The 22,706-nt window shown below is 43.2% G+C and overlaps 1 protein-coding gene across 17 annotated transcripts in view; it reads left to right on the top strand.

Annotated features, from left to right (window-relative positions):
• The window catches only part of Ldb2 (LIM domain binding 2), a 343,612-nt gene that overhangs the window by 120,602 nt on the left and 200,304 nt on the right, over positions 1-22,706 (top strand). For all 17 annotated transcript variants that reach the window (XM_048784244.1, XM_048784243.1, XM_015481977.2 and 14 more), the window contains one exon: positions 10,425-10,527. In XM_048784244.1, coding sequence (XP_048640201.1) covers positions 10,425-10,527 — 103 coding nt within the window. The remainder of the gene's footprint in view (positions 1-10,424; positions 10,528-22,706) is intronic.

The raw sequence follows: 22,706 nt of genomic DNA, 5'->3' as shown, positions 1-22,706 counted from the left end.
TGGAGGGGGAGGAGAGAGGGAGTGATGGGGGAGGGAGAGAAGCCTGCAAGGATTTCCACTGGAGGGTTGGAGGGATATTTGTGGGATTCGCTGCTGGGTTGGAGGTGTAGAGTTAGGGAAAAAGAAGAATTAAGCATATGTCCAAAAATGTTGGCCTGAACAACTGGAAAACTACAATCACATTGTTGAGATGGAAAAGACTGGGGAGAAAAGGCAGGGTGGGGGGAGGTGGGGGAGGTGGAGACTCTGGCTCTGACCACTCAAGTCTGAGACCCCTGTTCGGTTAAGAAGTCGGGTCAGTGAGGCAGCTGGAGCCACAGTTCTGGAGTCCTGGGGAAAATCTGGGCGCTCTGATAGACTTGGGTGTCGCTGGCACATTACAGAGGACTTCAATCTCCTGGCAAACAGATGTGTAAACAGAAGACAATGGAAACAGTCAACCTTCAAGAGGATATGTTGAGTTTCCTTTATTTATCTTTGTGAATCAGAATCTTTTTTTCGTTTTATCCAAGAAGAAAAGGGGGAAAAAATGCTTTCTTTTCCAGTGGCTTCCTAAGGCCTCTGTCCTGGCAAGATCCTCCCACTTTTACTGATGAATTATTTCTGTCATTTGATCAACTATTCAGATGTAATCAGGTGGGCCAGAAAAGCAAGCTTTTGCATTTTGCAAGTTTTCCCAGAAATGTTCTGTTGTCTGCTGCTTTTATGTTGGAATGGAAAATTTGTGCCTGATTTCATGTTGAGTTTTCCTCGAGATATACGAGCTGCTACCTCATGGCAGGACCCTGCCTCCCAGGACCTCTCACGCCCTAGTGGTGTGATGTCATCTGAGGCACGCTGCTCCTTGCCACAGAACTGTCACCAAGGAGACCTGTGCACCTAGGGTTAACGCCTTGCTTCGTCATTGCCAAAGTGGCTTAGCATAAGGCCCCTTGTGTATTATATTTGATATGTTAGAGTCATGTTTCCATGTTTGAGTATAAGGTAGGAAATTTAATAATATGAAATAACATGAAAAAGACCACTTTTCTTTCACACCAGAATACTCCAAATTAGAACAGTGAGTGGAACTTTGTGGATGGAAACCAAAGTGGAGGAATGAGAGAGGATGTTAATGTCAATGTTGCCACTTACCTAGTCTGTGAACTTGGGCTCATTTCTTAATCTCCTTGGGCTTCAGTTTCCCTGTTTAAATCAGGATAATAAAAGTAGTGACCTGAGATGGATAATGTGAGGACTAAAAACAATACAAACAAAATACATATAATGGAGTAATTATTTGTTGCTCACTTGCCACGTATTAGGTGCTGTGTGAGCCAGATGTAAGTATAGATCTTATGAAGCTGATAGGAATCCAAACTCAGGAGGAAAAATTATTATTTCATTACAGCTATGGTAAGTCCAGTGGCAACAGGCTCAATTTGGGGGTGTGTGTGTGTGTCATTATTTTTAGATGATTCTAGTAGCCCTTCTCTTTGGAATGTTCACAATTAACTAATGACTTGGTGGGTCAGAGATGGAGATGAAAACACATGAATTTACCAGGTGTTGGGGGGCACTGGTGTGTCTTTTGCTGAAGAGCTCAGGCTGCAGATGCCAAGTCTTGTCTTTCTGCCATTTTAATATTCTCCTTCCCCAGGGCCAAGTCCTTGTGTTCTAGGGAACAGGAGGCAGCAGTGTTGTCTAAGAGGGAAGCCTTGAATTGCTACTGAAGCCCTCAAAGGCTCTGCCAATGACACAATTTACTATGTTGGTTATAGGCCATTTTAGGTTTCTCTTTTAAGATGATAACTAATGTTTACTGTTAAATAAAATGTAATTTAGCTAAGAACAAACAAAATCAAAGTTAAGAATTAGAGAAGGAAAATTCAGTCCATGGGACATGAGACTTTTTAAAAATTCCCATAGCGATTAAAAAAAAAAAAGAGGGGATTTAAAATCCTGTCTGTGCCTGTTACATGCCTTTGCAGTTATGAGCGGGCAAGAGCAAGTGGTCCTACTCTGTTACTTCTAATTCTGTGTCTCCATCTGGAATTCCTCAGGGGTGGTGGGAAGCCTTGCTTTGTCTGTGTGTTCAGGAGGGGGAGCCCCAAACATTGAGCACACTTGAGCACATTGAGCACACTTAGCATCAATTGAATGTTTGGACAACTAAGATGTTTTGAAGGATATTGTTCTGGATAACAGAACATCATAGTGGGTGGTTATATAGAGTCCAAACTCAAGAACCAGAGTCCCTGCACTTGAATTCTTCCTCCACATCTGATGGCTCTGCAGTCTTATGCCGGCGTTGAACTTCCCACTGCCTTCATTTTCTCATCTGTAAGATGAGGTTGACAACAGCACTTCTCTCTTGGGGTCAGTGTGAGGTTTAGGGAGTTACAGTCACAGGGTTGGGAACACTAGCCGGTCCATAGTAAGCACCATGTGTCCGTTGACTGTTGGTGTTAATTGTGGCTGATTCAGAATAAACATTTTTAACATACAGGTACCCAGGTTTGGAGAAAAGGGTGACTAGAGATTAAGGAAGAAAGAGGACTCATAAAACATGACAGGAAGTACAGCATAGACACCACCTGCACCTCCTTCCTTGTGAGGGGGACTCCGTGAGAAGCAGAAGGCAAGGGATTTGGGATCTTTTTTGTGTCCTGCTTCCATCCGTGCATGTGACAGGCAAAATGACACAGGAAAGGCAGGTGGGGCTAAGGCTCTTCTCCTCTGTCACTTGAGGCACATTCCCTCTTTCTTCAGTGTCTTCTGAGAATTTAGCTGAGGTGTGCAAAGTGAGAGTGACCACACAGCAAGACACAACAAGTCAGTCGAGTCTTACCTGTGCGTGTGTGTGCAAGAGGGTGGTCTAGTAAGATGAGATGTTCGCATCTTCTAGAACCACGGGACACTGAAGCACATCAAGGCCCTGCCCATTTTGGACCTTTTCATAATACCCTCAACTTTGACCTATTTAAGTTTATTTTAATTAAACACACACACACACACACACACACACACGTTTTGAAGGAATAGATGCTGTAAGATGGTTCATTCTTTGGAGGGGGTGTATGTGTATCATGTGACAAATGGTTGCCATGGTGATTTCTCATTATTGTTGAATTGAAAAATAATTACTCTGGCAAAAATCCCACATAACCTGTCACTGCTTAAGTTAAAGATGCCGGGGGGGCAGCTCCTGCGCCAGAATCCTGTTTTTGGTGGAGAAGGACAGGGCTGGGACAGGGTAGAATCTGGGACAGAAGCAAAGTGCTTTTGTGGATTTTTAAATATAATTAAGACTCTTCTGCCATTTGACATAAGTGTATCCCTCATCCTGATGTATGATTTGGCCGTCAGTGCAACTCAGGTTCACCTGAGACGAGTACAAAAGGACCAAGGGTTTTAGTCACAGAAATGCATATAGGGGACTATTGAGAATAGAGAAGGTTCAAAAGTCTTTCTACCTAATTAAAATATACAAGAATGGTAGGCAACACTGCCCGTGTTCAGGCTGAGTTAATTTCATGATATTTACCTGAAAGTCGCTGCATGCTATTGTTACCTTCCGGCTTTGGGGAAAGAACTCACTTTTCACTTATTAATATTCGCTAAGCACTAACCATTTGTGGTTCAGACAAGAAACACGCAGCAAGGACTGGAAGTGCCCGTCCCTTGGGAAAAGGAAGTCCTGGATCCAAAGCTGTCTGGCAGGTGTGCAGTGCTGGAATGCACAAGAATTGGGCATGGGGTCTGGAGCCTGCTCTCCCATGGGTCACTGGAGGCCCATGGAGAACCTGTGCTTCCTTTCTCTATCAGCGTCAGGAAGTAATCCTCGTTTCTGTTAATGCCAGCCCAATGTACCCTTCTCCTTTAAGAGAATGATAGGCAAACTTTATCCCCCTCCTCATTATTATTGCACTGCTGTCTTCTTTGGACTTGGAGAGGCTCCCTCTCCTGGCAGAGCTGGTCTCTGTTTGTTATCACACTTCTCCTACCACCAGATCCCACTGGGAAAACCAAGCTTGGACGGAGGGACCTGTGCGTCAGTGAGACCAGAAGTCCAGGATCCTCTAGTGAAGCAACTCGACCAGACGGGTGTGTGTGCCCCACATCTAAGGCCACCTAAGTGCACACCTGAAATCCTTGCACAGATACACAAAGAGATGCTGCCCGGGTTCTTAGGGCAGCATTGCTGTAATGGCAAAAATTAGAAACTAGAGGCCATTAGTAGCACAATGTTACATAAATTTCCTTCATTCCACGCATTACTACGCAGCTTACACAGGAGAGGAGAGGCTTGCGAATGTAAAATGGACAGGGCTCTAAATACAATGCTGGAGCTGCTGTGCTGGCCTGGGTTGGCTCCCTAGCTCCACAGAAATGAATAAGTAAATAAATAAAGTACTAATAAATACAATGTTGAATTAGATAATCATGTTCAAGGAAGAAAATATAATATACCACTTGAATAAATTATTAAAAACAAAGTAGAATTATATATAAATGGAATCAGATACATATATGATTTATATATATTATATATAAATTAAAAAATATATATATATATATGTAAATTAAAAGATGGGCTAGGAAGATCCATGGGGTCTGAGGGAAGACAGAGAGAAATATACTGTAGGGTATTGGTATCCAGGCTTTAGTTTTATTTATGACTTTTAATTCCTTTTTTAAAAGGAAGTTAAGATACCATTTCAATAACGGTTAATTCCGGGTAATGGGCCATGGGTCTTTGCTATACTATCCTCAGCTCTCTATTTTTTGAAAGCAAATAAAGTAAAGCCTGGCTTAGTTAAGAGACAGGGAAGCGTGTTTGTGTGCTACAAGGAATTTCAACCAACCTTTCACCGAAAAGATCCCCACCCAAAAGGTGGCTCTGTGAATGGCAGAGACTTTACAAGTTTTGTCTCAACGTGAATTTCTGACCTCCACGTGTGGGGCATCACAGATGGAGAGAGACGGCCACAGCGTGACCTAGAGGCTTCGCTTGAACGTTGTCCTGGTCCCCTGCCACTGAGCTTCCACTTCTCAGGTTCCCACAGCATGAGGGGTGGAATCTCTGTGCGGGGCGGCCTCTGCCTGTTCATTACTTTTTCCTGCTTCTCTCTTGGATGCTAGTTTATAGGTGGAAATTCTGGCGAGGACAGAGAGACTCTTAATGCCCTGTCCCCGTCCATAAGGCATCTGGTCGGCCACGGCATTCGGAACTGTGGATAAGTGGATATCACAAGTGTTGATTTGGTTATAATTAAATAAGAATTCCACTTGGGAATAGCAGGCACGCTTCCCCAGCGCAGGAGACGGTGGAAGAGGGCCCTTGAAGTGGCTTTGACATTTGCTGGACTTTCCAGGCCCCAAGAATGATGTACAAAGGGCAGGAAGGCAGGAAGCAGTTCCCCAGGAGCGTTTGGCTGGGAAAGGTGAGCAGAGGAGGCTCCTTGGCCACACAGGGGCCCAGCTGGGAGGCCACTTGGGATCCTGACTGTGCGGGTTCCTTTCTAGTATGGGAAGAATGATCTTTCCCTGGACATTCTTAAGATGTATACAGCAAGTGTTTATTTCCCCTCTGCCAGCAGCAGGTGTATGTGCCCACCCCACACCTGGATCAGGGCCCCAGGCTCCCGGCTGGGTTTTAAGGGATGTGCCACAGCCTTCACTCAAAATCCCCAAAGTTGATCTCGACTGACCGGTCAGTCTTCATACATCTCCTGGTGAATTTCCAAGTTCGCTGATTTCAGGTCATTAGTTGCCTGTGTGGAGTGAGTGGACAGCCACACCTGCTCTCCCTCCAGACCTGAGGGGAACCCAGGTGTAGTGAGTTCTTGTCTGAGAACAGCCCGGATAACTTTACTCAAGCAGCTTCCTGAATTTGGCCACACTCCTGATCTAACAGGGGAACTGTGGACTCACTCCGTGGGTCTTCCATTTTCCAATGATGTTGGGCCAAAGTTTACAATCAAGAGGTGGAACTACTAGCCTGGACACAGAACTGCTGGATTTTAACCAGCACCCTTCCTTTCACACTTCCGTTGCCCTCTTCCTTCCTCACTTGGAGATGAGAAGAGTCCTGCAGCCCCTGTCTTGCACGCTGCATGGCCAAGAACTCAGCTCCACCTGTCTGGGTTGCTAGATCCCCTACAGGGATTTCTGATCTGATTCAGCCAGGTCCTGGTGGCTGCATTTCAGCCACTTCTTAAAGACCTAGCCTCTTTATTATGCAAATTTATTCTACAAAGTTGTGTTAACTGATCCCAGCTGCTGTGTCCCAGGCAGCAAAATGGAAGGGAAAATGGAGAGGAGACTTATTATTAGGAAAACTACTTGACCACAACAAAAGGGCTGAGACCCAGGAAAGGCTGGAGGAGAAAATTACCTAAAGAGGATGCTCCTTGGACCAGTGCTGGCTGACTGCTTCCTCCAGCTCTTGGGTACCACTCTGCTCTTCAACCTAAGGTACACTATCACTTTTTAAGCAGAATTATTTGGAAAAGAAAGCATCCATTGGAGTCAGGCTAGAATGTAAACTTTATCACCATGTGCTTGCTGCCTGGTCTTGTTTGAGTAGCTTAACTTTTTGGACTAAATTCAGACTATAAATAACTTAAGGGATAAATGAGATAATAATGAACACTAGTAGATGGCATTTATTGGTCAGCTACTATGTGCTGGACTTTCTTAATCCACACGGTCCACAGACATTATTATTACACGTACCAAATAAGCAAACAGATGCAAAGCAGTTAGGGGAATTGAATCAGGTCGTCCAGCTAGTAAGATGCAGAATTCATATATTCACGTCAATGTAACTCAGAGGTTAGGAACTGGGATTCTCACGAAGGCTGATGACTCTCCCTTGAGAGTGATTAGGGCAGTTGTGAATCTAAGATGGTCCAATAGAGGCAAAGCACTTAGAAGTGCTGGTTATGGGTACTATCATTAGCCTTGGGGCCCTCAAATGTAGGCTGTGTCCACAGTCAGCTTCCGTTATATGCAGTCGGCCAGGGCTGGCCTGGACTCACATTTAGTCATTTTCTCTTCAAGCTGTACTCCCTTCTTCCTTTTCTACCTAGACATTTGTCCTCTCATAGCTCAGGACGCACTCAAAAGCTTCATATCGGGTGGGTGCCATAAGGGAGGTTGACATAAATCATAACTTGAACACATTGTGAAGAACTGTTATGCCAGTTCAAAGTCACCAGCCAAGAGACGCCGTGCAGTCGGCAGTTAAGATCCCTGGACAACTTCGTACAGTGAGCTTTCCGAGCGAGCTAGGTTTGTGATGGGACCATAAGGAATTCCATTCGTTCCTTCAACCAGAAAACATCGTTTTGCCTACCTGTTCTGTGCCTTGCATTAAAAATTAAAAACGACATTTTTATTTGGGGGATGTTCTTCTAATTTTTGATCAAAGTCATTTATTTCCGTGTGTGTATCCTCCCTGACAACCTTTCCTGAGATGCCCACGCCCCCCAAGTTCTGTTGCCGTCAACTGAATCCAATGACATCTCTTCTGGGATCATGACGCCTGGTACCACTTGTGCTGAGCTCACTTACCTCCACCCTGTGCAACCTCATGGCTGCTCACGGACAGTTCTTGTGCCTCGTCCTCGTTTTAGCCAGAGTTGTCTTTTCTCCCTGCAGCCCTCTGGTCAGCTGGGGTTCCCGTGGGTTTTGCCTTTCGTGGGCTCATTTTCCAGGGGAAATGCCAGAGACCAAGAGTCGACTATAGGAAAATGTAGGTGGAGCCCTGATCTGGTGGCTGCCGGTGGCTGCTGCTCTCTGATGCCAGGCACAGGGGAGTTTACAGGTTTCTACTCAGGCTCTCCCCAGCACGGGAGAGAGATGGCTGTTGCTAGGTAAGCAGGTTGCCAACAGTCACAAGGACAGAAAAAGTACTTCATTTACAGATTGTTTTGTAAAGTTTATTTTTGATGCAGTTCTTTGGAATATGGGGTGTCTCTGGCCCTCGAAATGACGTTAGAGATGGTAGACGGAGGCAGAGAAAGGAAGTCTTGCCGATCTTCACGATGCTCCCTGGAGTCTCATGGGACGTCAGTACCCGCCGAATCCTCTTGCCCACTTGCCAGATGGTTATTATTACTGTTGTCATCAACTTCCAATAAGAAAATGTGCTCAGGAATTAAAATAAGTCTCTCAAGTTCAAGTGGCTGGGAAGAGGCAGCACTGGTGGGTGTGGGGAGGTGACTCCCATCCGGGATGTAGTAGCACCAGGCTCTCTTTCCTGCCTGGGCTCTGGTGACACATCTGCACAAGAAACAAGGAACTCAGGAAAAACATCAACCTGAGACAAAAATATTCCCTCTGGGCTCTTGCCTCCTTCTTTTTGAAACCTAACTGCCACCTCCCAACGACTGTCGGGGAAATGTGGCAGAGCCAGGCAGGGGCTGCTGTGGGATGTTGTGTGTCTCAGTTTAAATTCCATCTCTGCCGTTCCTTAGCTGAGTGGGCTTGAGTAAAGTACGTTCACCACCTAAGTTCTAGTTTCTGCAGTTGCAAAGTAGGAATAATCCCGTGAGCAGCTCCGTCCGTTCACTGAAGTACTTTATTGAGTATCTTGTGGGCTAGACACCATGCTGGGGGCTGGGAGAGGGAGCAGGGAGCAAAGCCAAGGCCCTGCTCCCAAGAAGCTTATGTTTGTGTTGGAGGGAAAATAAAATTGGAAACAGGGTAGCAGTGTGGATTAAGTAGGAAAATATACAGAATACAGAATAGTGTGTGGTACGTGGTGACTCCTTTTCCATATGGGAAGCAATTCGAAGTCAAATAAACCGAAGCACCCAATCTCCCAGACAGGGTTGCTTTGCGTAACTGATTCTTCCACTTCCAAGCTCACTGATTTTTCTAACAGCTCCCACAGTTTACACAGCATTGAGTTTGTGGGCTGTGACCTCACACATGTAGCGGGGCTGCCTGTCCATTGCTCATTTGACTGTTTTCTGCTAGCGGGTTTTTAGCTCTTTAGGAACGAGACTGATCCCTCTTGCAGCTGTGTATTCTAAGCCCCTGAGTATAGTAAGTGCTCAATAAAAACCTTGTTTTTTGAAAGGAGAAAAGGCGGTAGTTTGTAGATAGATCCATGCACTGTCTTCCAGTGGTTTTATATTTACATTGTTCTACAGAGGCAAGCATTGGCTTCTGATGTGGCTGTTGGGAAGAAGCCAGAGAGAGACACACAAACGTTCGTTTGTCTGAGCTTCTCCCTTTCTGGAGGAGAGGGCAGCATCCATCTTCCACGGTTCCTTAATTATCCTTGCTGGGACAGAAGGCTCATTCCTGTGGCCTGCCAGTGACAACAACTTAATGTTGTCATAAGCAGAACAACTTCATGGGCAGCAGAGAGGCCTGCTGTATCTTGGCCAGGGCCCCAGTGGAGGTGACAAATGAGTGGGGAGTGGCAATTCCCTGTCTGTCCCCCCTCCCAGCTGACAGGCAGCAGGGAAGCACACTGTCCTCAGTTCTGGCACCAACCAGCAACTCCCTGGAGAAGGGCTGTGCCTAAGAATCTGGGGGCAGATGGAGCCCTAGACACAGGGTGGGGCTGGGGTGCAAGTTCTCCTCTCACCAGGACACTGCCACCTCCCTGGTTGCAGGAGGCCCCCTTTTCCTGTGGATACCAGCAGGGGTTCTCAATGCCTTAAGGTGGACCTGTTCCAGAGTGTTTTCTGGATGAGCCAGAGAATCACTCAACCCAAACCAAACACAGCCCAGGCGGACAGCCTGCCTGCTGCCCGACTTCTCGATTTTTGATAATTGTTGTAATACGATGTCTTGTTGCTATTTTATCATAAAAATGGTGGTTGCCTGTTATCTTCAACAATCTTCAAGCTCAATCCACATGCATGTGCCTGTTGCTTGTGCACAAACGCATCTGTCCGTCTCTCTGTCCACCCATCTGTGTATCGATACCTTTATCTTTTATAGAAATAGCTGCATAGAGTAGAGCATCCCTTTTTGGTTAAAGTATTTAAAAAAATTATCCCTGTTACTTGGGTTGAAATGTTGTGTTTTCTTTTTGTAGAAATGGGCTCTTCAGAGAGCAGAGAGGGAGAGGGAAAAAAAAAAATCCCTCATATATTTTGCATTAAATGCAAGCTAGTTTGTTAAAAGACATCACATTGTGTTCCTTAGGATATTTATTAAATCTCCCCAAATATATCCTCAAGAATTAATTTTCATTGTGTTGGTTTTAGCTGGCTTATTGAATTGGGATTCGGTCCCATTTGAGGCAATTAATTTGAAGAGTGACCACGCAGCCACCACCCTCGCCTGCACACCCACGCACATATGCCAAGCCCCAAGCCTGCAGCCACTGGGCTTTTCTTTCTCTTCCTCTTTCTTGTCCTCTTTGAGCTATTTTACGCTCTCGCCTGTTAAATAAATGATCTGTCTCTTTGCAGGACAGTGACAACCTCTGGTGGGACGCGTTTGCCACTGAATTTTTTGAAGATGACGCCACATTAACCCTTTCATTTTGTTTGGAAGATGGACCAAAGCGATACAGTAAGAAAGAAGTTTATTTTTCTAATATTCTTTTTGCACCTGTAAGGAAACCACAGGGGTCTTCGGAGAGTAGCGCCGTGCTGACAGGCTGACAGCAACACCCTGGTCCTGACAGGGCTCTCGCTTCCCGTCAAGACACTGTCACCGGGTGGCAGTGCGTCAGTGCTCAGAGATGTCCTTCGAGGCTTAGACTGTTTGGGCACTTGCCTGTTTAGAGAGTGGAGCCAATATGAACCGAGCCACCCAGTAATAAGTGGGAGCGCAGGGACGGAAAGTTCTCATGCGTCTCTTCTCTGCGACCCTCTTTTATCCTTGATGGCTCTCACTTGACACCCCATGTTCTGCTTGTGAAGGTTTCTTAAAAAAAAGGCCTCACCATCACTGTATCAGCCACATCCTTCTAATTCCCTTTTACCAATTATCTCAGGTATTTATTTGGTATTTATGTGACCAGTGCTATCTTTTCTTGGGGAGGGGGGAGGCCACCACTGCTTTAGAACCTACAGTTTGGGATTGGTGTCGACAGAATTATAGTTCCTTGTCTTTCCTGCGAGTGATAACTCTGTAAAGATCCTCAAATCACAGCCTGTGGCACCTTAGGTAGCAGCTGATCTGTCCTGATTAGGTTCAGCCAGCTTGTCAGAAATCAGATTTGCTAGTTGTGCCATCAGACCAAGAGGCATAGACACATCAACACAAAAGCAATTAATGTCCGGTTAGATCAGAGAGAGATGTGTTTTCAGAAATCAGTGTTGCACATATATGAAAGGCTCTGACAGAGGGGAAAACATTCCCACTGTCACAAACACTGAGATGACAGACCTGCCTCTGGCGTGAGCCAGTCAATCCAGAGTGTCTGGCAATTGATAGGTAATAGGGCTCTTGATAAACATGATTAAAAATTCCAAGAGTTGCTAAGTCTATTTTAAAGTCACTATAAATATATATATATATATATATATATATATACACACACACACACACACACACACACACACACACATATATTTAATTNCCAGTAGTACTAAGCTGTCTAAAAATCCCTCAAATTAAATATATATATATATATATATATATATATATTTAATTTGAGGGATTTTTAGACAGCTTAGTACTACTGGATCTTTTCATGCTTACTTGATTACTTATGCTGATACATGCAGGTAGTGATTTTACAACAGTGACCAAGGAGGTAGAGCAGGCCACCAGGGACTTGCCGCTCAATCAAAACTTGTCGCTGGAAGCGTCTCTTTAGATTTGGATATTGTGGGTTTACAAGGGCGTGGAGCTGCACCCTAAATATTTTGGCTGAGGGGCAGATGGTAGGTCAGACAATGGGCTGTTAGAATGTATTTACATTCAACAAAATGACTCCTGCTGCAGCACTGCTAAGCCACTTCATGGGGTCCTTTCCTTCCCAAGTGGGCGTTCCCCAAGCCTCCTTGGGCCCTAGAGTGTGTTTCAGAAGTCCCCAGGAGATAAAGGACCCCAGCAGTCCTGCAGTTGCTCCCTTTCCAAAGGCTGCCTGATCCGTGGTGAATCATTTCTAACCGAGCAGTCATCCACCCTGGGAGCTGCCTTATTTATTTATTTGCTTACTTATTTATTTATCTTTCGAGGCATGGATCAGATAACTTCAAGTTATCATTGTTTTATAGTCCTGTTTTTTGCTCGTTCGGGAATTCATCAAGGTCAACTCAGGAAACTAGAATGAGGATTTTAAGGCTTGTACTAATAAAACAGTCTTGCTGCTCCACTGTCCACCCCAGCCCCAACACCACTGGGGGAGGAGGCATGATCAGTGTCCCTGTAAGATCTTATATTCTCATGCAGGAGTAAATGCCTGACTCTGAGCCACGATCGCCCAAGTGTCTTTGTTTCTCCCAGCCAAAATATTTCCTGAGTGGAGAAGAGAAACAAAGATGATTGACAGCCTTGAGCCGAGTCTCATCAGCTGCCTCGCTGACAGCCTGGTGATGTGTACCCGCTGCTGATGTGCAGACGAGTGACAGTTGACTGACAGCCTGGGACTGGGAGACAGGAAAGATGAAGCTTGCTTAGAACGCCTGACGCACACGGTTTGTGCAGTGCTCTGAGCGCAGGCACTGCCACCTTAACCCATTCGCAGTCCAGGAACATTGTGCCAGGCTAGAAAGACCCGTGGGGGTCCCAGGGCTGGAAGCTGAGGCTTTTCCTTGATGTGTCCCAGTGAGCTAAAGTCTTTGTATTCCTGAGAAGGAAAACTAGACTTGCCTAATGGAATTTGTATTTGTATAAAGATTTCCCAAATTACTCATGCTAAGTAATAAACAGTATTAGTAGATGAGTTGTTTTTTTCAGCCTTCCTAGAAAAACCCTTTCTCTCCTGTCTCCATCCACGTCTTCAGAAGTTCTTTTCAGTGCTAAGATACCTGAGCTACCATCAAATCTGACATACGTTTATCTATTATTTGTTGCCTTTCTCCTTACTAGAATGTTACTTCTATGTGAAAGGGGGCTTTGTTAATTGCTGAATTTTCAAACACAAGAACTCGCTTGTAATAGGTGCTCAATAAATAATTGTTGAGTGAATGAATGGGGGAACAGACATTTCAGGAAATCTTATGTAAGTATAATGTTGGCAAAACAATTTTTTTTTTTTCACTGAGATCTCTGGGCTTTTTATTACTAGAAGAACTTGATCCACAGTCCCTGCTCTGCTGGCATTTTCAAATAAACTCTAGGATATGATTCTGATCTACTCAAGTGGAAAAAAAAAAAGTCCCAGCGGTACAATAAGTTAGGAAATAACTCTGCTTTGGGTGATACATTGCTCCTTCCTTTCAGAAAGCTCCTCAGTATTGATCCTGTTGCTCTAAGCACTCCACCTGCACCCACATCCTTCACTCTCCTGATGGGGTGGGACCCTCCGTAGGGTCAGACTGGACATTGTTGATTCAGATGGAGACCATTGTTGTCTTCCTAGGACAGTGGTGGCGGCTGCTGTGGGGAGGAGCTGAAGGGGTGCTTTGTGTGACTCACGTGCCTGGCCCTGCCTGGCCCTGCCTTGGGTAGCATCAGGAAGCAGTCCTTTGGCTAGAGAAGCTGGCAGTTCCAGGAAGGAGGCTCTCTCCTTGCATCAGGTGGGGTACGGGGAGGGTAGAGGATGATGGCTGGGCGATTCCCTCTTTGTCAGCAAGTCAGAGAATAAAGAACATTAGAGCAAAAAAGGGTCGTTTTTGAAACTGGAAACGTGGTCCAGGGAAGTCAGGCAGATACCCAGCTGGGACCCGATGGGCTTCATGTCTGTGTGGTCTGTTGCCATTTCTTCCCTGGTCTGGTACAGAAGGGGCATTGGTAGGTTAGGTGATGGTGCCCCACTCATGTCAAGCAGAGTATTGATTTTCCTTTATTCTCTTTAGGCATGAGGCACCCCCCCCACACACACACACACACTGTTCTCTCTTCTCATGACAGTCATGGTCACCACGTGGGGGACCTGCTGCTGGCAGCTCCTTCAACAGGTCTAGCTTGCATCCAGCCCCTCCTTGGCCCCATTCTTAGAAAACATAAGGTTCTCAGTTAATTCTGAAAACATTTTCTTGTTGGGAGAGAAATATCCCCTGAGGCTGATACCAGGCTGGCACTGCCTAAGAGGTGGAGGAGAAAGGGCATGAAGGTTTGAACCCATGCTTTGCAGGATACTCAGCGCCTTCTTTCCCAGATGTGCAAAATGGGTACAGCACCACCATCACTGGCTCCTGGTGAAAATTAAATGATGTAATGATGATGTAACCAAAGGGCCTGGGGCCATTTGAAGCACCGAGTCGTCAGTGTCATGATTACTGACAGCAGAGCATGCTCTCCGGCCTCGTGGCTTTTGGGCACCGAGAAGCTGCCCACCTGCCAGGGACCTGCCACATGTGCAGTGTGTCAAGCTTGAAGCAGAGGTCCCCTGGCCAGGTGGGAGCCTCACCACCTCTCCGCTGGGCAGTTCTGAGGCCATTCTGCTCCCTGCCCCGCTTCCAGCTGCCCAGAGAGTCACCCTCACTCTGCCAAGTGAGGGAGGAGCGGGAGGGGAAAGGGGGGGGAAGGCTGGTTAGCTGCCTGCGGGGCTCTGTATCTGGGGAAGCAAGGAGTCCAGAACACAGGGTGAGATTGTGTCTGGGCAGGCAGTGACTGGGAGTTAGGGGAAAATGACGTGACTACTACAGTGCCATCTTGTTTCAGAGTGTGTCCTGTTACCTGTCACTGAGAAGGGGCTGTGGTCTAACACTGGGCTCAAATCCAGCTGTCTATTACCACCTGTGTGATTTGAGACAAGTCACTTTGGAAGTGTCCTCTTTTCTTCTGAAAGTAGGGTTCGGATGGGATGATGCATGTGATATTCATAGCAGCCTCTCCAGCCCCTTGAAAACGCTCCATACATATTAGCTGTTGTTATTATTTGTTTAAATTTCACAGAGCCCGTTGCTGCTTCTAGACTGAGACCGAGGACAATTCACCTAAAATTTCCATCAATCCTTTAACCACTCAGGTGTAGTTTTTGACCAAAGGTCCCAGTAATTCTCTATCATACGCTTCTTGTTTCATCTTGACTTTCCTATTCTGTCTAAAATAAGGACTTCAGCAGGACCACACTCCTCATGTTTACACTAGCCAAGAACTGTCCTGTGGGGACTGGGAGGTCATTCCACTCTCAAAAAACAAAAACGAAAGCCAAAAAAAGAAAAAAAAAAAAAGAAAAGAAAAAAAACCAGCCAGTTCAGGAAATATTGTTCTCTGTGCCTTTATTTTCCTCAGTCACCGAGTCTCATGGAGAGTCTGAAGAAGTACACGTGGGCACCTCTGTGGAGTCATCACTATGTTCCCTTTTTCTCTTTTGCATTTTCTTCTCCCATCTCCCTTATTTATGAAAGCTCTGATACCTTCACAATATTGACTAAGATTTCAGTTTTGTCTTGTAAAATGTGCTTTTATGGGTTGTGTATCTGGACAAGTTCCCCCAAGGTAGACAGAGTCGACACAGCCCAAGTGGCTTCACTGTGTCTGGTTGCTACTTCTCTTCCGCTTTTATTGCTTCACCAGGTCCCCCTGCATCTTTACTGCACTTGTCATATGGGAATTCTGAAAGCATTTACTCCACTCCCCACCCCCCTCTTTTTTTGCATGATTAAAAAATATATTTCTGGGAAAATGACTCCTTGATAATAAGTAAGCATAAGGGCATTTTGACACTATACTTAGTAACTACTGTGGCCATTTTTAAAAGTCACATATAAAGAGTGCACACTGTAGCACACTGAAAAAGGATCTCAAGATAAGAATCTGTACATTTTTTTTTTCCCTCTGAATACTAAGTCTGCAGTATCCATGTGGGCAGTGTTAACTCTCCTGTGCTTCCTCAAAGGTATCTGTCAGATGGTCCTGGAGCTTTGGATTGCCATAAAGTTACTGTTTCCTGAACACATTTCTCTGCCTCCCCTTTCTCTCCTCCACCTCTTCTTTCTCCTCCTCCTCCTTGTTCTCCTCCTCCTTCTTCTCCTTCATTCATGGGAGTGGAGATAAAAGTCATAGGCTGATTAAAACATACTCATTTTGAGTCTTTGCTTCACCATGACTCTGTGATACGACGTTGTGCATGCTGCTTAAATATCATTACATCAGTTCTTCATCTGTAGACCAAGGAAATAATGATGCCAGCATCATAGGATATTTGTGAAGACGAAACCACATATTGTTTAGCTTAGCGCCAGTCTCGGAGTACACAGGGCAAATACTTATTGTATGAATTGATGAATGGCTGGCTGGCTGAATAAGTGAATGAATTAAACCTATGACTTGACAGTTATTTGGAACTGAAATAGATGATAGTTCCCATTGTTTATTTAGTCACTTGGCATGTAATAGGAGGAAATGTGACCTAGATTAGAGTCAGATCAGATCTGTCTTCTTTCTGCATGGGAACCCTAAAAATGTAATGACCAATTGGGACAAAAACTGATGTTAATGAAAGATGATGACTTACAAAAACGAGTCCCAAACTTCTTGGTAGAGGTAAGATTTCCAGCCCCCATTTTTCTCAGAGAGCAAAGAGCTCGTGAAAACTAAGTGAGCCCCAACAACTTCTCTGGGTAACTTAGGGCTCTATATCTTGTTTACTGAGAATCAGATGCAAGGAAATTGACTTTGATTGCATCCAAAAATTTATCTTAGCAAAAAAGAATCTCCTTCTTTTGCAAAGTCTCAGAGCAGACTTTGATGGTTAATTACAGGAATGGGTGCTCGCTGGTGACGGGGGCATCTCGGCTGCATAATGACATAGATACTGCCATCTCAGAAGGCTCTGGACAGGGTATTCTTCAACATGGAGTTGCACTAAATGATTTCTGGATAATTCTAGCTGCTGATGCTGTGATTTCAGAGTGATCCTTTTCTACTACATTAGGCTGGTGAGATTTGGAGCAAATTAAATTAGGACAGAAGCAGACTTTGGTTCAACGTTCATTTGTTCCTTCACTCATTCATTGACTCATTGATTCATTCAAAATGCACTGAGCCCCTGCTGTTTATCAGGCATTCACACAGTGCAGCAGACAGCTCTTGGGAAGAGCACAGTTCATTATAAAATGTGTTGTTTACTTTTGATGTCATTTTATTTAAAATCCTTCCCTTAGCCCATTTCCAAGTTTTCAGTTTTGTGAATATTTCAGTGAAATTGACACAAGTGTATCAAAGTAGGTTGGAAATCGTAATCTAGACTTATGTATGTATATTAATAAATATTATTATAATGTCATAATTATATAATTGCATATCATATATTAAGTTTATATTTAAGTGTTTATAGGTATTCCACATATGAGACAAAATGGGTTAAATTGGCATAATAAAGCATGTGGTTCAGAAAGATAATATTCTTGGGACATTAATGGAAAATCTAGGACTAGTCATAAAAATAAAATTTCGAGAAAGCCCACAACTGATAGATGAACTGACAGACTCCTGAAGGAGAAAAAGAGACTGAATCGCTCTCCCATTTGTGGTTTCAAATTGATGGTATCAGAAGTTGCAAATTGGCCGTAACAATAGATTGAGCAGACATTCCATTCTCTCATCTCTAATAAATACCACACTAATGATCACATGAGATAATGGACAGGAAAGTGCTTTGAATAAATTTAAAGTGCTACACAAGTTGAAGGTATAATTATCATATTTATAATTGATCTTTCAGATTTGGTGAGTTTTAATTTTCCCTTTATATGTTATAAATTAACCTGTTAGGAAATCTGGAGGGGTTGTTGGATCTTTTTTCATGGTGCTAAAATTGTCAAACACATAGGTGTAGGCAAGTCAGACACATGAGTGCCCTCAAGAGCTCAGTTGGAAGGTCAGAATAAGGTACCAAGCAGAAAACAGACATCATGTGTTGTTTTTTGAGACTATGTGACTGCAAGGTCTGTGGGTTCTGGCTCATGCATTTCCTGACTCTTAGCTTCATGGAATATGATCCTACATATCCTACAAGTGGTTCTCAAACCAAGGTTACTGTCCCATAGAGAATTATAAGAAAAGCGTGGTGAATTTTCTCATGGTCAAAAATGATAGGTGTTGCTTTTAGCATTTATTTTCAGATAGTAAGTGTTTTGTACAACAACAACAACAAAAAATTGTTGAGAAACACCTCTCCTGTCTCTTTTGACTTCCAACTTATCATCTTGAAGGTAGGGTTGACAGATAAAATATAAATATACAAATGTAATACTTGAGGCATCATTATACAAATGCCCCTTGGCTTACAATGTGGTTATATCCTGATAAACCCATTGTAACCCCCAAGTATCTTCAGTCAAAAGTGTTTTAATACAACTAATCTACCAAAAAGCTTAGCTTAGCAACACAGTGTGCTATAGAGCATCGGTGTTGCCCTCTCAATCATGTGGCTGACAGGGAGCTTGTTGCTACTGCCCAGCATTGCAAGGGGGTGTTTCAGACTGCACATCTCTAGTCCAGAAAAAGATCAAAATGCAAAATTCCAAATATGGTTTCTACTGAATGCAAAAGCACCATGCAAAAGCACCATTACATAGAAAAAATAATTTTAAGATGATTCCTTGTAATTTGAGTCTGCTCTACAAAATTGTTTTATGTTCATCTGAAGTTCAATCTTACTCGGCATCCTGTTTTTCTTTGTTAAATATTGCAGCCCTACCCCCCCATTTATGCTAAAATATGAAATCTTAATAATTCTAGAGCAGCTGCAGTAGGGGGTGAGCATGGCACATTGTACGATCATATGAAATGTCTTTTTTTTTTTTTCAGTTGTAGATGGACAAAATACCTTTATTTTATTTATTTATTTTTTAATGTGGCGCTGAGGATTGAACCCAGTGCCTCACACATGCTAGGCAAGCGCTCTACCACTGAGCCACAACCCCAGCCCATGAAATGTCTTTTTATTCACAAAAGTCTTGCCTCTGTTTAATGTCTAGGTGCTGTAGTCATGGATTACACCTAAAGGAGGAAACACTTCCACAAAGGGTTGAAAGTGAGATCAAAATGTGTCTGAGTTTAAATTCAAGGTCCATATCACAGGCCACCACAGTTGACTATGTCCAACATTTGATAGGTATTGAGCACACACACCCAAGTATCAGCTATGACTTACCTTAAAGGGACTTTCAGTTTAGCAAAAGAGACAGATGCCCTATTGCATTAACTCTAATACAATAGCATCCCCACTGTAAGATGGGATGGCAAGGTACTGTGGGCACTAGAGATCTAATGTACACAGCATGATGACTATAGTAATAATATTATATTACATGTTATAGATTTGCTAAGAGAGTAGATTTCAGGTACACCCACAGTAGCAATAACAATTAAAGGGAACTATGTAAGGAAATGGTTATGTTAATTTTCTTGAAATAATTTTGCTGTGTATATCAAGACACCATGCTGTGCAACTTAAATATATTTAAATACCTGACTATAGTATCTTGCAACTATAAGGCTTTCAGTAAATATTTATGGATTAAATAACTGTGCAGCTCTGATTAATAGTTCAAATGTGACCCAACCTATCTGATTATCTAGACCATAGGCACATTGTTGCACCTAATTTTAAGTTCCCACCACTACAATCTCAAGTTTTTGCAACTTGTTTGGTATTATAGAATAAGACGAATGTCACAGAACAATTTGGAAATTTGTACACAAAGAGAACCAGGGCTTGAGACTCACATTTAAACTCAAAGCTCAAATGATATCTATCCACCTATAGCATGCACCAGGACTGATATTTTTCCCCTGGAGCATTTCACCACATATTCAGCCAGTCTCCTGGTAGGTAGGTCCTATTCAGTCATCAAATTTTATGTAAATCTTAGCAATTGTTAACCAGGTACTTAAATCTTATCAAATGGGTCTTATTGGATGTAATTTCAGTGGAAACACCTAGTATTTATTTAACCTTCCTTCAGGAATTTCTGTGCCTCATCTTTCTGTGCCCCAGGGACAAGAAGATAAATGAGCTTTGGAGAAGCTAAAGGTCTAGTGAGCTATTAGTTAAAGGACTTGACTCTTAGCAGATCTTAGCCATGTCTTTTCACATAGATACCCTCTGCCCCTGTTTATGAACCCATTCTTAATAATGCTTAACTCCCCAGTTTTAGACCTTTATTTACAAATCAGTGACATTTAAAAATCGCTATCATTTTTTTAATGTAAAGCATCTGAAAAAAGCAGTGTTAAATTGAGATGTGCATATTATTCCTTTGTGTAACACTGGCCTGTGATATTTTCGTTGATTGGAGAGAACTGATTTGAGGCAAGTTCCACCACAAGCCAACTGGAGAGCTTCTCTTCACATTCCTGTCGTGTTTTCAAGTTGTGAACACACTTCGTTTATGCAGATGAGGTAAAATAAAGCATTCCTTGAAGTCAGGTTAAATTAGCATTCTTCTACAACTATATTAAGCAACGTTCAGATGAATTTTGTTAAGAATATAGAGACGCCATGACAAAACTACTCATCAGGGTCTGTTTCATTATTTATTGTTTAATCAAGGTAGTCATGTTAGGGTATTTGAATTCGAGAACTTACAGAACTTGCTGCCTTCATGTGTTTTGCTTTTATTATTCATTCTGGAAGAATCCGCTTCATACAACCATGCCTGCCGCTGTGCTTGTTTATTTTTATGACATTGGTCCTCTCCCACGTGAAGCTTTCTTTAATGGACTCTTTGATGGGATCTTGCCTGTCATAACTTCTACCTTGGGCTTCCCAACAAGTCAGGAGGACCTGAACTTCACAACAATTAACACTTATACATAATCATGTAGGAGACTCGGTGGAAGATGTACAGTCACCTGAGACCACAGTAGTAAACCACTCCATTTTTATGAGCTACCGCACAATTACTCCTGAGAATCCGTTCTCTGTGTTGTCTAGCGCAAAATAAAGCATTACATTACTTTTACAGACCTTCCTAAAAATGCATATGTCTTACTTATTCTTGCCTTTGAATAATCTTAGTCAATTTGACTATCTTTGTTTTATTTTGAAAAAAAAAAATGTATCACTGGCTATGGCGGCATGGTTTGTTACACAAAGAACAACGAAAAACCAAAAGACTACCTTCAGAATCTGAGTAAATGCCCAGCCCAGCCTGAGTTCTCCAGAGATGATTTCCTCACAGACACACAGGGTGTCCCTGGCTCACCACTAGATTCTCTGTAAAAATCAACCACCTGAGGTGGTTCTCAGATAGAGGACAACTATTTGTGTGTTTTTAGAACTCATACAAGCTTTGAAAATATTCCAAAGACTGAAGTTAGCTACCTGACAAGATGTATTTGTCCCCGTAAAATTTCCTCTGGGACGGTTCACTGTGGCATGTGTGAGGTAGGGCTGGGATTTGGTAAAGTCAGCCATATTTGTGTTTAGTTTTCAGTTGAGGCATTTAGGAAAGTTCAACTTTCACGCTTTGAAAAAATTAGTAGCAGCCAACTTTTCCAAGGTTTCTTGCATGAAATAACTCCACATTCTCATGCTTATTTGCTTTCTTCGTAGGACCAGGAGAGAAATGATAAACTGTGTTTGACTGATGATGTACATAAACTGCTAATTATATCCTTAATAGTCATCCACGTTTTTAGACACTGTACCAGAATGTATTTCCCATAAAATACTTTAATACTTAGAGCTCTATTATTTTTTTTAAAGATAGGCCCAAAATCGGTAATTATGAGAGTTATTATTCAGGTTCACAGCAGTGCGACAGCTATTTTTCACTTGATAATTAACTTGTTAAAATAATGTCAGACCAGCACCATGCCTTATTTAAGAAAATGGTTCACCGGCCCCATGTAAGCAGGCTTAGCTGTGGAAATATTAAAATATTTATTAAACCCTGTCTCGTCTTTAGCATTACCTCGTTGTCATTAGTTACAAAAGTTCTAAGAAGTTGTGTATTCCTCATTAGATGTTTGCAGCATCTTCCCTGAGGTCCTGTTGCATCTCTTGACACTTGGCGGTTCCTTTACGTCCTTTCCACTCTTGGCTCTGAACTTTGTGGCCAGCAAGGGTATTGTTTAATTGGTGCAATCTCCATGCAGAGCCTTCAGGAGGAGCAGGGAAGATGACCCATCCCCAGGGAAATAAGGAATGTTTATGGTGCCAGCTCTCTTCTTCTTCCCTGTACTTGAATTGCAGTTTTATGTATTACTTCTTTCCCTTTGGAAAGATTAAAAAAAAAAAGCAAAGACCCTCCAATATTATCAGTGGTTTGTCTTAAAAAAAGACACAGCAAGGATTCCAATTGGAAGTCTGAAATAAGTAATTCTTCCTATGATACCTTAATTTAGAAACAAAAACAACAACAAAAGATTCAGATATTTAGAGATTTTTGACCTGGGGTTTTTTCAAATATGTGCAAAAGTAATCTCCTGGGTTGGTTAATGAGTTTAAATGTCCAACATCTTCATAATGCTTTGCAATGTGTAAAATTCTTTTGATAAATCAGTATCATCCACAGGCTCACTGTGTGTAAGGACCACATCTTGTTTCCCTCCATGGTCTCTGTGCCTGACACTATAAGTGACAGGAGACCCGTGGCTAATATTTGCTGAGCAAGACTGAATGCAGTGTCTCATTTCACCCTCACCAGCTGCCCAGGAGCAGGTACTGTGTTGAC

This window comes from Marmota marmota, unplaced genomic scaffold (assembly GCF_001458135.2).
Source record: "Marmota marmota marmota unplaced genomic scaffold, marMar, whole genome shotgun sequence".
In the NCBI taxonomy this organism is placed as follows: domain Eukaryota; kingdom Metazoa; phylum Chordata; class Mammalia; order Rodentia; family Sciuridae; genus Marmota; species Marmota marmota.
The sequence above is the reverse complement of the archived record's forward strand: the minus strand, read 5'-3'. Positions and strand labels throughout refer to the sequence as shown.